The sequence below is a fragment of the Lagenorhynchus albirostris genome, chromosome 3, assembly GCF_949774975.1.
Source record: "Lagenorhynchus albirostris chromosome 3, mLagAlb1.1, whole genome shotgun sequence".
Classification (NCBI taxonomy): domain Eukaryota; kingdom Metazoa; phylum Chordata; class Mammalia; order Artiodactyla; family Delphinidae; genus Lagenorhynchus; species Lagenorhynchus albirostris.
This window is the reverse complement of record NC_083097.1, coordinates 38,395,322-38,409,177: the sequence shown is the minus strand read 5'-3', so window position 1 is coordinate 38,409,177 and position 13,856 is coordinate 38,395,322. Positions and strand designations below refer to the sequence as shown.

At 34.7% G+C, this 13,856-nt stretch overlaps 1 protein-coding gene across 1 annotated transcript in view; it reads right to left on the bottom strand.

Annotated features, from left to right (window-relative positions):
* PARP8 (poly(ADP-ribose) polymerase family member 8) overlaps positions 1 to 13,856 on the bottom strand; it is a 92,376-nt gene that overhangs the window by 27,379 nt on the left and 51,141 nt on the right. Inside the window, exon 14 of the mRNA XM_060146303.1 lies at positions 3,633 to 3,725. Coding sequence (XP_060002286.1) covers positions 3,633 to 3,725 — 93 coding nt within the window. The remainder of the gene's footprint in view (positions 1 to 3,632; positions 3,726 to 13,856) is intronic.

The window sequence follows — 13,856 nt, the reverse complement described above, 5'->3', positions numbered from 1 at the left end:
AATGGGAGTTTTTCAACAGGTATAGAGTTTCAGTTCTGCAAATGAAAAAGTTATGGAAGTCTGCTTCACAACAATGTGAATATACTCAACACTACTGAACTGTGCACTTAAAAATGATGAATATAGTAAATTTTACATCATGTGTTTTTCACTACAACAAGAAAGGCACAAATGGATACAAAATAACCTGAATAATGTTCCCCTTTCAATCAAATACTTTAATTAAAAACCTTGTGCCCAAAGCTTCAAAACAATCAAAACTACCAAAAAAAGCAAATGCATAGTTTTGCCAATAGTTTCACTAGTGGACTTAAGTAAATTATAATGAAAATAATGGATGTAGGGGTAAAGAAGTTAATTAACAGAATATTTTTGTTAATATATGTCTTAACCTAACTGAAAAGAAACAGTGTAACTACCCTGGCAAAATTCCTTGCTGTCCACCGAAGTTACATACTCCTTGCTTTCAAGGTATAGGGCGACTACTGCCTGGAAGCAACTGCACTGCAAGCGACATTTCTACCCCTTTTGTTTAAGTCAGGCCATAAGACTAGTTTTAACCAATGGACAGAAAGTGGAAAGGGGCTGAGCTGATGAAGAAACAGGCGCTCTTTCTCCCCTTTTCTCCCTTCCCCTCTACTGTATGCCAGTATTGAAGACAGCAGACTCGTGGTGGACGGAATCCGGTTCCCTCAGTGATCACACAGCTGCCCAACAAACATTCTAACCGAACAGTTGTGTGAGTTAGAAATAAAAGCCTACCATGTTAAGTCACCTTAATTTTATGGTTTATCTGTTATAGGAGTTAGCATTCAGAATCTTTGAACAAAGAAAGGTTTATGTTACACTGTTTGGATTGGTACGCTATTTACATATGCTAATTTTTCCACAGAGCAAAATGATGTACAATGTATTCTGGAAAAGAAGTGAATTTAAAATTGTAGACTAATGACCTTCAAACATTTCAAGAGTAATTCCTTTTATCTTTTCTTTTTAAAAAAGAAAATTATATATGAGAGCCCCGAAACATAAAAGAATAAAATGGAGCTGCTGTTCTGGTTAAAGCAGTACTCGGAGGCCTGGAATCCCAGCTGCTGAGACACTCTCATCACAGCGCAGCCTCCTGCAGATCCCTCTGAAGAATGTTCTTGCAACCTCCAGAGCTCCTCAGAGCACCATTAGAAATTCAGGAGTCAACTGATGCAACAAGGCTACAGAGATATAGTTTTTATTTAGAAAAGGAATCCATTTCCATGTAATCTCCAGGATTATAATCAGAATATTGGGGTATCTCCTTTAAAGTGGTGAAAGGAATATTCCGCATTGACTTTGGAGTAGAATCACTAAATTCTCTGAGATTTTTGGATATTGATCTTTAGAGCTGAATCACTGAATTGATCTGATCGAGTATTTGTGCCTTGTTACTATCATTATATAATCCAAAAGTAATTTCACTTTAAGAACCATTATTTTTAGAGATGTATCTCTAGTAAGAGGGGAAAAAGCACCTATTATTCTTTCAACCTAGCCTACTGTTAATATGTTAGTTTTCCTTCTAATCAATTATTCCTTATTTCTAGGCTTTACTTCCTTCCCTTTTCAAATTGTATGCGGGATACTTTACTTCCAGTAAAATGCATAAATATTAACTATACTACTTGAAAAATTATACCTATATATACACACATATATCCATGTAAATATACATGTATGTGCATATGTACGCTCATACACACACCTGTGTAAAGTTTATTTTTACATAGCTATAAATAGCATATATTAAAGTACCTTTTTTTGAGCAATATTAGTTTCAAGGGATGAGAAAAATGTTACCATTTTTAAAAAGAGATAAAGACTCACCATGGATAGATACATTTGAGAAACCCTCTAAGTATAGGCTAGTCATTTTCTTCAGTTTTAGGGATTCTCAGAGCTTTTAGTATGCAAATTTGTGCACATTGGGTATAGGGGCAATATTAAGCTGCATTTTTGAAATTTATTTTAATCATGGAATCATTTTTCACATCGCATATGATCAATGTTCTGTTTGCATTATTTTCATTTATAACTCATTACATCACAAATATGGTCCTTAAAATTTCATCAAGTGGATGCATCTCAGTCTAGGTAATCAGTGAAATAACGAGGTTAAGGGAGTCTAAATCCATGAGGCATGGGCTGTCTGTGTTAACTGTTGTATCTCAGTCTAGTGTACTGCCTGTTACATAGCAGGCATTTGATACTTACTATAAGAATGACCAGACGTCTGTTGCGTGATCATTCTTTCCACCCATCTTTGTGAATTTTATACAATTCTTTTACATTTAGCTTCCTTTGATTTTTAGTGAGACTAAGTATTTTCTCATGTTTCTTTACTAACTATAGGTCCATATTTGTGAACTGTGCATTCATTTCCTCTATTAATTTGTGATGATCTTCATGGTTTTTGTCTCAATTTTTATGAGCTTCTATGTAATTAAGTTTGTAGCAAAACACACTTTTTTGTAAGTGTGTTAGCTCTTAGCGTTCACTATCTTCTCAAGTAAAAAGTGTGAAGTATGTATGGACTCAGATCTGTTGATATTTTTCTTCATGATTTTTTGTATCTGCATAAATGCATGAACCTGAGGCCCTACCTAGGCTGTGCACGCTTAATTCAACCCTCCTCTAGTGTGGGTATAATACTTTTAAACAAAACTATTCTTTAAGCCATTTGGAATTTGTTTTTGCACACAGCATAAAGAGATAACCGGTTTTCCCCCCCATGTTGTAGGTCATTTGTTCCCACCTTCACTAAACCATTTTTATTTTACAATATAATGTGATACCTCCTTTAATATGTATTAAATGTATTTATAACTTGACCTATTTTGGGGATAATCTGACTTTCTACTCTTTGCCAGTACTATATTTTTTCAAAATATCATAGGATTACATAATATGGTTTTGTATTTGGTTGGTCTAGCCTCACTTAATTAACACTCATTATTTTTTGTTTTCTGTAATTTTTTTCTCATCTATTTATTAGTATTTCAGTCAGGTTCCCTAAATGAACAAAAACTAGTTGAAATTTTAATGACATTGCATGAAGTAATAAATTTTGGCATCTTTACAACAGATTTTTTTCCTTTCCAGAAACATGGGATGCTTCTCTACTTTCAAGTTGTTTCTTTGTTTTTATATTTTCCTTCCTATGTCATAAACATTGCTATTGTAAAATTGAATGCTCTCTTTTTATTACATGTTCTGTCCATTATCTTTTCACCTAAGTTTTAAAAATAAATTGGCTTCCATTTTATGGCACTATAACTTTACAAATAAACATTACATAATGCAAAGTGCAAGGGTTTCAGTATCTCAATTTCACCATATAAGAAATAAACGCAATTATTTTTCAAACAATTAAAGTTGGTTTAACTTCTCCTCTTGGCAATTGCAAAAGGACAAAAAACACACATTAGATAAAGCTGGCAAAATTTAGTTTCTATCTAGAAATATCAAATGCTGGTTTGCTTTCTTAATCTATCAAGGAACTATCAAAAATTCATCCCAAAGAAAGGTAAAGTTAGCTAGTGGATCAGAATAAATTTTTCAAATAAAAATATAGAATAGTTAGTATCACATGTTACTACCTGAGCTCCAGTTGCTATTTCATCAGCAGCTTCATTCATTACTCCCAGGGTTTGAAAAGCAAATACACACAGCTCTCGTTCACACACAGTAGGCTACAAAAGAAAAGGGAATCAATTCAACATTTTTTCCCCATCCTCCAATTCCTAAATTAAATGTATGACATTCTTCATAATAAATAGAAAATGCAAAGTTTTAGAATATTAAAAAGAAATATTATTTACAATAGCCTAGATGTGGAAGCTACCTAAGTGCCCAATGACGGATGGATGGATAAAGATGTGGTATATGTATAAATACAATGGAATATTACTCAGCCACAAAAAAGAATGAAATATTGCCATCTGTGAGAACACGGATGGACCTCGAGGGCATTAGGCTAACTGAAATAAATCAAACAGAGAAAAGACAAATGCTGTATGATTTCATTTACATGCATCTAAAAAAAGAAACAAATGAACAAACATAACAAAATATAAAGTCATAGATACAGAGAACAAACAGGTGGTTGCCAGAAGGGAGGTAGGTGGTAGGATGAGAGAAATAGGTGAGAGAGATTAGGAGGTACAAACTTCCAGCTACCAAATAAATGAGTCACAGGGATGAAATGTAGAGTGTGGGGAAGGTAGTCAGTAATAATGCAGTATCTTTGTACGGTGACAGATGGTAACTAGACTTACCATGATGATCATTTTGTAATGTATAGAAATTTCAAATCACTATGTTGTGCACAAGGAACTAACGAAGTGTTGTATGTAAGTCAATTATACTTCAAAAACAAACAAATTCGTAGTAAAAGAAATCAGATTTGCCGTTACCAGAGGTGGAGGGGTGGGGGGAAGGGGAATTGGAGGAAGGCAGTCAAAAGGTACAAACTTCCAATTATAAGATAAATAACTACTAGGAATATAATGTACAACATAATTAATATAATTAACACTGGTGTATATGAAAGTTAAGAGAGTAAGTCGTAAGAGTTCTCATCACAAGGAAAATATACTTTTGTTATTTTATTTTCCATTAATATGAGATGATGCATATTCAATAACTTATTGTAGTAATCATTTCATGATGCATGTAAGACAAATCATTGTGCTGTACACCTTAAACTTACACAGTGCTGTATGTCACTTATATCTCAATAAAACTGGACGGGGGAAAAGGGAAGAAATATCACTTTAAAGAATTAAATTTCTAAATTTAGGTAACAATTAGTAAATAATCATTTATTGATACAGAGTCACAAATATGATTAAAAAATTCATTTTAGTTAGTTTTAGGCACTTGCACTTGGAATGATTTAGCAATAGATGAAAATATCCTTTAATTGGAAAATCCACCTCGCCTGCTTAATACACATTTGCACATGAGATGCACTTAAAAAAAAAGCAGATACCTAAGCTGGTGATATACTAATTTACCACAAAGCTGTGTAAAACAAATATAAAAAGGAGAATTCCATTTCTTCCTAGGTAATTTTCTCTGGAAGAAATAGCATGACTCTGCTTACTTGCTACCCAGCTCTTGAAAGATTGGTTTTGTTGGAAAGACTTTTGACTTCAATAACCTCCTGGAGTTAACAGCACTGAAATATACACTCTGCACTTGCTTTGGAAGAGCTCTCATCTTTCAAATCTGATACAGTGTCATCTGCCTGATTTATCTTATCTCCCAAGTTACATTGCATTAGGTAGCTGATGAGGCCTAACACGATGCAGCCTGTGGTGCCCGGCACAGCAGACAGCCGCATTTGTTAGTGCCATTGCTCCTATGTTCACTCATTTCAGAGGATAGTTTCATCTACTGCTTAACTAGTGGGGAAGGATGGCCCCATTCTGAGCATCCTCTATGTTCAGAATAGGCCCACATGGTAGCTTTGCAGACAAAAAGCAGGACCAATCACACAAAGATTTCTGATTGACATTCCCCAAAGAGAATCTTCAAAACAAATAAATTGATATATTTCCTTTGTCAGCCTTAAAAGGACAGTTTGATTCTATTTCAGAAACATCAGGAAAAAACTACCTATGGTAGGAAACTAATTGGAAAAATTTCTTCATCCAGCCTCAAGCGATATATACTGCTGCATATATTTGGATATACTTAGAGCAGACTGTTCAATTTCTACTACTTTTTCTTTTACTTTACCATTTAACCTATTCTTAATCTATTTTTTCATGTGTATGTGCATGTATGTTTCCTCCTCAACTTCCCCCGCTGACATTGGGTTGTTTCTTTTGTTTACTTTAGCGGAGCATGGTATGGTCTGAAATAATAACATCAACCATTTTATTGCATATTTACTATAGTGTCAAACACTGTATTGGTGTCTGAGGATAGTGAAACTATACACAAACAAGAACTCGGGTAACATAAACCTTGGAAATCATAAAGGGCCATAGGAATTAATACGTGTACTCTACCAGACACCCAAAGTTCACTGAGGAAGTAAACAGAGACACAGAAGGTACTTCGTTTTTGATAATACTACTGCCAAATAACTTTTTTATGACTAAAATCCATCAATCCCAAAGCTGAACATCAGGATAAGGCTCATTTAGTATATATGAGTAATGATTGGTTTTTATTTTTTTATTTGAACCCTGGATAATTAATTATACTTACTTTGTGATCATCCTAAAATATATGTATGTATGTATGTGTGTTCACACACATATTCAGGGAATATAAGTAGAAACTACCATTTTGGTACCAAATTGTTGCCTTATGCAATATAAATGAAAATGAAATAAAATATTCTGCTAAACTAGATTGGAAGATAATTTTGGGGGAAGATAATTATTTGAAATTTGAATATTCTATCACCACACTTTGTAGCCAATCCTACGTATTCATGTGCCACCCTGACTTTGTCTCAAATGATTTTTTACCAATTTCACCCAGACCTCCTGGTCTTTATCTTGGCTAACAGATGAGCAACTGTTAACAGTTCGATGTTTTCTCCTGAATTACTATTTCATCCTGCTGCCACATCTGTTTATACTCAAACCTCTAAATCTCCAAATTACATGGACTTACCAGCTGACCCATTATTTTAAAAAATAAACCTACGTTCTTAATGTAAAGCTATGGATTAACTACTTTATAGACACTCCTTTTCTTTCCCGCATTTTTTTTCACTGAAAAGTGGACTTTCTTCCCATACTCAAATTTGTAAGGCTGATTTCTAGGAATATCCTGTTACTGCAACTGTTTGAAGAAGGAAATCAGGTACGATAGAAAACGTGCTTTTGGCGGGGAGAAAAGAAAGTTTGCTATCATACTGAAAAATCTGAAGTAGAACTACACATTACATTCTTACAAAAATAATTTTATCTTCCTTTTTTTAATTTGGTAAGGAAAGTGCTATATTATGAATTTCTTTGATTATTCATGGAATAACCTTTTTAGACATGTTCATTAGTATTTGGAATTTCCTCTTATAACGGTTCTTTTCTTTTAACATCTTTATTGGAGTATAACTGCTTTACAATGGTGTGTTAGTTTCTGCTTTATAACAAAGTGAATCAGCTATACATATACATATATGCCCATATCTCCTCCCTCTTGCATCTCCCTCCCACCCTTCCTATCCCACCCCTCTAGGTGGACACAAAGCACAGAGCTGATCTCCCTGTGCTATGTAGCTGCTTCCCACTAGCTATCTGTTTTACATTTGGTAGTGTATATATGTCCATGCCACTCTCTCACTTCGTCCCAGCTTACCCTTCCCCCTCCCTGTGTCCTCAAGTCCATTCTCTATGTCTGTGTCTTTATTCCTGTCCTGCCCCTACGTTCTTTAGAACCTTTTTTTTTTTTTTTAGATTCCATATATATGTGTTAGCATACAGTATTTGTTTTTCTCTTTCTGACTTACTTCACTCTGTATGACAGCCTCTAGGTCCATCCACCTCACTACAAATAACTCAATTTCGTTTCTTTTAATGGCTGAGTAATATTCCATTGTATATATGTGCCACGTCTTCTTCATTCATTCGTCTGTCAATGGACACTTAGGTTGCTTCCATGTCCTGGCTATTGTAAAGAGAGCTGCAATGAACATTGTGGTACATGACTCTTTTTGAATTATGGTTTTCTCAGCGTATATGCCCAGTAATGGGACTGCTGGGTCGTATGGTAGTTCTATTTTTAGGTTTTTAAGGAACCTCCATACTGTTCTCCATAGTGGCTGTATCAATTTACATTCCCAGCAACAGTGCAAGAGGGTTCCCTCTTCTCCACACCCTCTCCAGCATATAGGTTGTAGATTTTTTTTTTGTTTTTTTTGCGGTACGCAGGCCTCCCACTGTTGTGGCCTCTCCCGTTGCAGAGCACAGGCTCCGGACGCGCAGGCTCAGCGGCCATGGCTCACGGGCCCAGCTGCTCCACGGCATGTGGGATCTTCCTGGACCGGGTCATGAACCCGTGTCCCCTGCATTGGCAGGCAGACTCTCAACCACTGCGCCACCAGGGAAGCCCTGGTTTTTTTGATGTTGGCCATTCTGACTGGTGTGAGGTGATATACCTCGTTGTAGTTTTGATTTGCATTTCTCTAATGATTAATGATGTTGAGCATCCTTTCATGTGTTTGTTGGCAATCTGTATACCTTCTTTGGAGAAATGTCTATTTAGGTCTTCTGCCCATTTCTGGATTGGGTTGTTTGTTTTTTTGATATTGAGCTGCATGAGCTGCTTGTAAATTTTGCAGATTAATTCTTTGTCAGTTGCTTCATTTGCAAATATTTTCTCCCATTCTAAGGGTTGTCTTTTCATCTTGTTTATGTTTTCCTTTTCATTAGGTACCATTTGTTTACTTTTGTGTTTATTTCCATTTCTCTAGGAGGTGTGTCAAAAAGGATCTTGCTGTGATTTATGTCATAGAGTGTTCTGCCTATGTTTCTTCCTTTCTTTTTTAAAATAGCAACTATAGAGGTAGCAATATTGTGAATAATTTATGTACTATTTAACACCATACTAAGTAAATGCCAGTGAATTTTTAAAGTAACAGTGTTATATCAATCATTTTTTACTTGAACATTCTATAGAGTATTCAAGATATAAATGAGTTTAATTTTGATATAACAATTTGCCAACTAGTTTTTGTAGATCACTGACCCTCTCCCATGTTTATCCACATTTTATTTGAGAGGAGTTCAAAATGTCAACACAAGATGGCGTACTAAAAGAAAGTTCTCAAATTGTAAGTAATCAAGATTAGATGTCTCACAGAAAGCACATACTATTCAAGGAAAGAAACTGATTCATTTTTCCTTAATAAAATATGCAGTTATACTGTAATTAGCATTCTCCCACCTTGAGCCAACTTCCAGCCAATACCGTGCTCCCAACAAATTCTGCTATAACTATATCATTTGCACAGAAAACTCCAGCATCAATTCAAAGTAAAATGTAGTCATTGAATAGCTATCGCTAGATAAGTGAAATTGTGTTTTATTAAACATACTTTAATGCAAAGTATGTATGCCTAAATATCACCCAAAATGTACATTATTTACTAATTCGAGTTTACAATAAATCTATTAGCTTCAATTTATAAAATATTATCTATTCTTAAGGTTATACTACTATATTACCTTCAAAAAATTAGTCCCTATAATGTAAACTGCAAAACCATGGCAATTCCCTCCTGCCATTACACATAACATACATAATATATCTGCAATATAATATTCATTATGCACCATTTAAAAACATGGGGAACTTTATATGTCCCTAAGTTAAGATTCATTTTAGAAATTTTTAAGCTAAGATGAATACATTTTTAATTTTATTTGAATCAAAGCAATTTAAATGTGAGCAGTAAAAACATGTTTCAAAAAAATGGCTTTAAGCCCTAAAGAATATTTTAGAACCTAACTGCACTTTAGAAACTTTGTGTTTTCAATGAATTTAAATTACTTCCTACTGAAAATAGAAATGACACAACTCAAGAGAATCTAGCTATGTATTTATATATAGCACAGTGTAGGTGAGTGGTTTTCAAACCTTTTTTTGCCATGGTCTTTTTTTTCAAACAAAATATTTCATGTAAGCCCAATATATAAAACAGATAAAAGTGGATACTGTTCCAGTTGGAGCATATGTGCACAGTTCAGTTCTCCTAGCTATAAAACAGGGATAAAATCAGATCTAGTTCACCAGGTTGATAAAAGGACTAAGTGAGAAAGAGAACCAAGTGAGATATGGTTTATAAAATCTCCTTGAGGTATACAGAGCCGTTTAAATATTAACAGTATTAGGTAACCTGGATAAGCTGTCTCTTCTACTTGTTTTAACCCAATGTATATACAAAAATTAGTGTTTAATAAGAATTTTCATTGAAGCATATCATGAAGTGGTATTTTTATTTTCATACCCGCAGTTTATCAAAATTCTTAATTTGTTGCTACACTATGTCTTGCTAAAAAAGAAATGAACAATGTAAATACAACTTCATAATTTAAAAACAAGTGTTGAAAACATATGAGAATAATTAAGAATATCTACTGGAAACACAAAACCTATATGCCTTTAATTCTCTGTGTTTCCAGTTTTATAGTCAGTACTTTGGCTGCTTTTCATGGTTCGGAAGATAGACACATTTGGGGTAGGGAAAGATTTACTGTCCATTAAGAAAGACAGGAATCCCACAGAGATCAAGACAGATCCACAATAAAATAGGATCAGGCCTGGTTAGTCCCCACTATACATGGTGATCCCTATTGCCCGATAAAACTAAAGTTGTTTGAACATTAAAACCAATTTCTGTTCAATTTGGATGTAAAATTGAACTGAAAGTTTTTTGGCATAATTATTTAGTTTAGCCTTTATTTCAGAACTTGAAATGTTAACTTCTACAAAATGCGTTGAGGGGGAGCAGGGAGAAAATAGCCTATGGTTTTTCATCCATTCTTTAACATCAGACCTAAATACAAGAAGACCTACCTGTTTTCCTCAAGGTAAAATGGGACATACCCAGGTTGACCCACACACTCAGTTTCCAAAAAAATGGTCATGGGAGTGCCTTATACTATGACCAAATTATAGCTGGGTATTGTTAATTTTCACTTTGAAAATAAGAACCTTAGTTACAAACATTTGTCTATGGTCCACAGCCAAGACTGGACCACAAAATTATTAGACTCGCAGGTTTCTCTGACCTTGCTTTAGTAGGAAAGAGCGTTATTCTCAAGAGGTGACAGTAGCATCTCAGGCCTGATAATCCAGAGCAAGTAATGTGGGACATTTTCACACAGCAGGAGAAGAAAAGGAAATCATAATTCCTACATCACATATTGATGTGAGAAACAGGAAAGTCTGTTAACCAGGGACACAGAGAATGAGCCTCCAGTATCCCTGACAAAGTTCCAACTTTGTAGGGATACTAAGCCACACAACCACATGAGTGGTTTTTTCCAACAGGATTCAGCAGCTCACGCACAGGGTTCAGAGAAGACAAACACCTGCATTGATCCAAGAACTGGGTGTTTAATGTGACACTAACAAAAAGACAAGGGCACTAGGAACTTATAGGCTGATAAAAGCAGTGGTGATTTTGGCAGTAAATCCTTGTTTTCTTGTTTTGCGAACACACTTGAAGACCAAAATCAACATTTTAAAGCATCTCCGAGACAGTCTAGCGCATTAACACTCTAGCTGATTCCAAAACGTAGAGAACCAGGGGTTTGGTTTTCTGATCACAATGCAGACTGTACTGCCGAACTGAAATTCTGGGACTCTGAACAAGCCTCCTGATAATGTGAGTTTTATGCAGACCCACAGCACTACATGTCAGGACTCACACCTGACAGTGATATTTATAACCTTTATAAACAAAAGAGAAAATCAGAGCATTGTGGTATTTCTAAATAAGTAGTGCTTCATGTTGCAAAAGTGTGACATGCTTACCTAGACCTCTGAGTAAAGTGGCAGAATAGGAAAGGAGTAAAATTTTAGGACTTCTGGGAAATAGGGGTAAAAGGGGACTTAGGTTATTTAAAAAACAATCAGGCTTGAAGAAAAGAGACAAAATATAAGAAACAATTTGAATTTTGACAGAGAAAGATCTAACAAACGTAATAAACATTAGGCAGAAAAATCTATGGAAATCGAGTTTTATGTAACCTATTCAATCACCCTATGGGGCTATGACTTATCCTCTTTATAGCTCGAGGATTTACTGCAGTTTTTAATGTGTTATATGGGCTGAATATTATATTTGTAATAATTGTTATACCTTATTGAAATTATACACTATGTACATTATTGAAATTATAGTAAAACATATTGCGATGTAAACATAAGAAAGAGAGAGAAAAAATGAATATATACCTGATTTAGGTGAAGGAGGTAGTTTTGTTTACTTATCTTCCTTTGACTATGAGATGTTTCTCTATTTTCATTTCCTGATCTGATTTCATATGTCACTTATCTTACTATTTAAGAAACCAAAGTAAGTTTTCTGATTTCCTTAGATAACAGTCTGAATTGAAGCAACATAAAACCACCTGATAACTAGCTATATTTATTTAGAAAACGTTTTCTCTCTTGTTTACAAAAGCATTTCCATTTCTAGAAAGAGACAGCAAACTTCATTGGTGCAGAAAGATAAAGTAAAACAGAACTTGAAGCAAGGCAAAGAGAATACTAACATCAACTATGACATTTCTATCACCTATTATAGGAATGAACTGACAGCAATTAAACCGTAAAGAGCAAACTCCCAACAATATGTGTGGTAAATTTCCAGGACATAAAAGTAGTTAATTCAAGCACATGAGTCAAGAGTAGCATCACGATTAAGAACCGTGGCCTTGGTGCCATTCTGCCAGGGTTTGAATCCTGTCCCTCTTACTTACAAGCAGGGTGACATTAAAAAAATTACGGTTTTCCTCATCTATAGAGCAGGGACAGTATTAATACCTGCCTAATAGGGTTATTTTGAGGATTGAATAAGATAATCCATATAAGGCACTTCAAAAACATGATTACATAAAAAGCATTCAAAAAGCTTATGCCATTAATAACATTACTATTATCTACGGCAAGGAAAATGCCATTGCCATGGATCAAGAAATAAATCAAGAGCCACAGATGCACAACCACAAAGTACAAACAGGCCTCCTTACTGGGATAAACTGACATGGTTAAAGGGTCCTCTCTCCTCTCATTGTAACTATACATTTCCGTGTATTGACTCAAAATAACAATCTTGCACAAATATTTCATAAATTCTGATTTAGTGAAGTTGGGTTTCGGAATAACAATATATCTCTTTGAGAGGAATAACTGACTGTCAAAAAATAGCATATGGAAAAAAAATAGCATATGGGTGGCAAGAAAAAACTCTTTTATATGTTTCCCATAAACAAATAAAATGAAACAAATATATCATAAAGCCTGAGTCGTTATGGTCATAAATGGATATTATATATGTTTTTTAAAGTATAAATCCTGAAATACAAAAAATTTCTAATAAAAGTACCTATTTCTAGGCTTTGCAATTCATCTCTTCAAACATATATTCCTAAGGACAGGACAAATCTCTCTTAAAAAGTTTAACAGAATCTAGTGTGGTGCGATATACTCATAAAGCCTTCAATAAATGTTTGTGATGCATTTTTGAAGTCAGACAAAATCAGGTTCAAAGTTCAGCTTCCACTCATATAGCTGGGTGATGCTAAATAAATCGCCTAATCTCTTTGAATCTTAACCGCCTTATTTGCACCATGGGCACAAAAATACCTACCTAAACCACAGAGTTTTGTGAAAATCAAATAAAGAAGCAGTATGCAAAATGTCTATACAGGGTGCCTAGCACACAGTGCTCAAGTCATCTGCAAACAGATTGCTTTAGTTTTTCCTGTCCAATATGGATACATTCTATTATTCTTCTCTTCTTAATTGCCTGGCTAGAACCTCCAGTACAATGTTGATTAGAAGTGGCAACAGCATCAAAAAGAATAAACTACTTAAAGATAAATTTATCCAAGGATGTGCAAGACTTGAACACTGATACTAAAAAAACAGTGTAAAAAGAAATTTTTAAAGATCTAGATAAATGGAGGGATACCCTGCATTCGTGGATTGGAAGGATTAATATTAAGATGGCAATACTTCCCAAATTGACTGACAGACCCAAAGCAAACCCTATCAAAATTCCATCTGCCTTTTTGGCAGATGAGCTGACCCTAGAATTCATATGGAAATGCAAGGGATCCAAACAG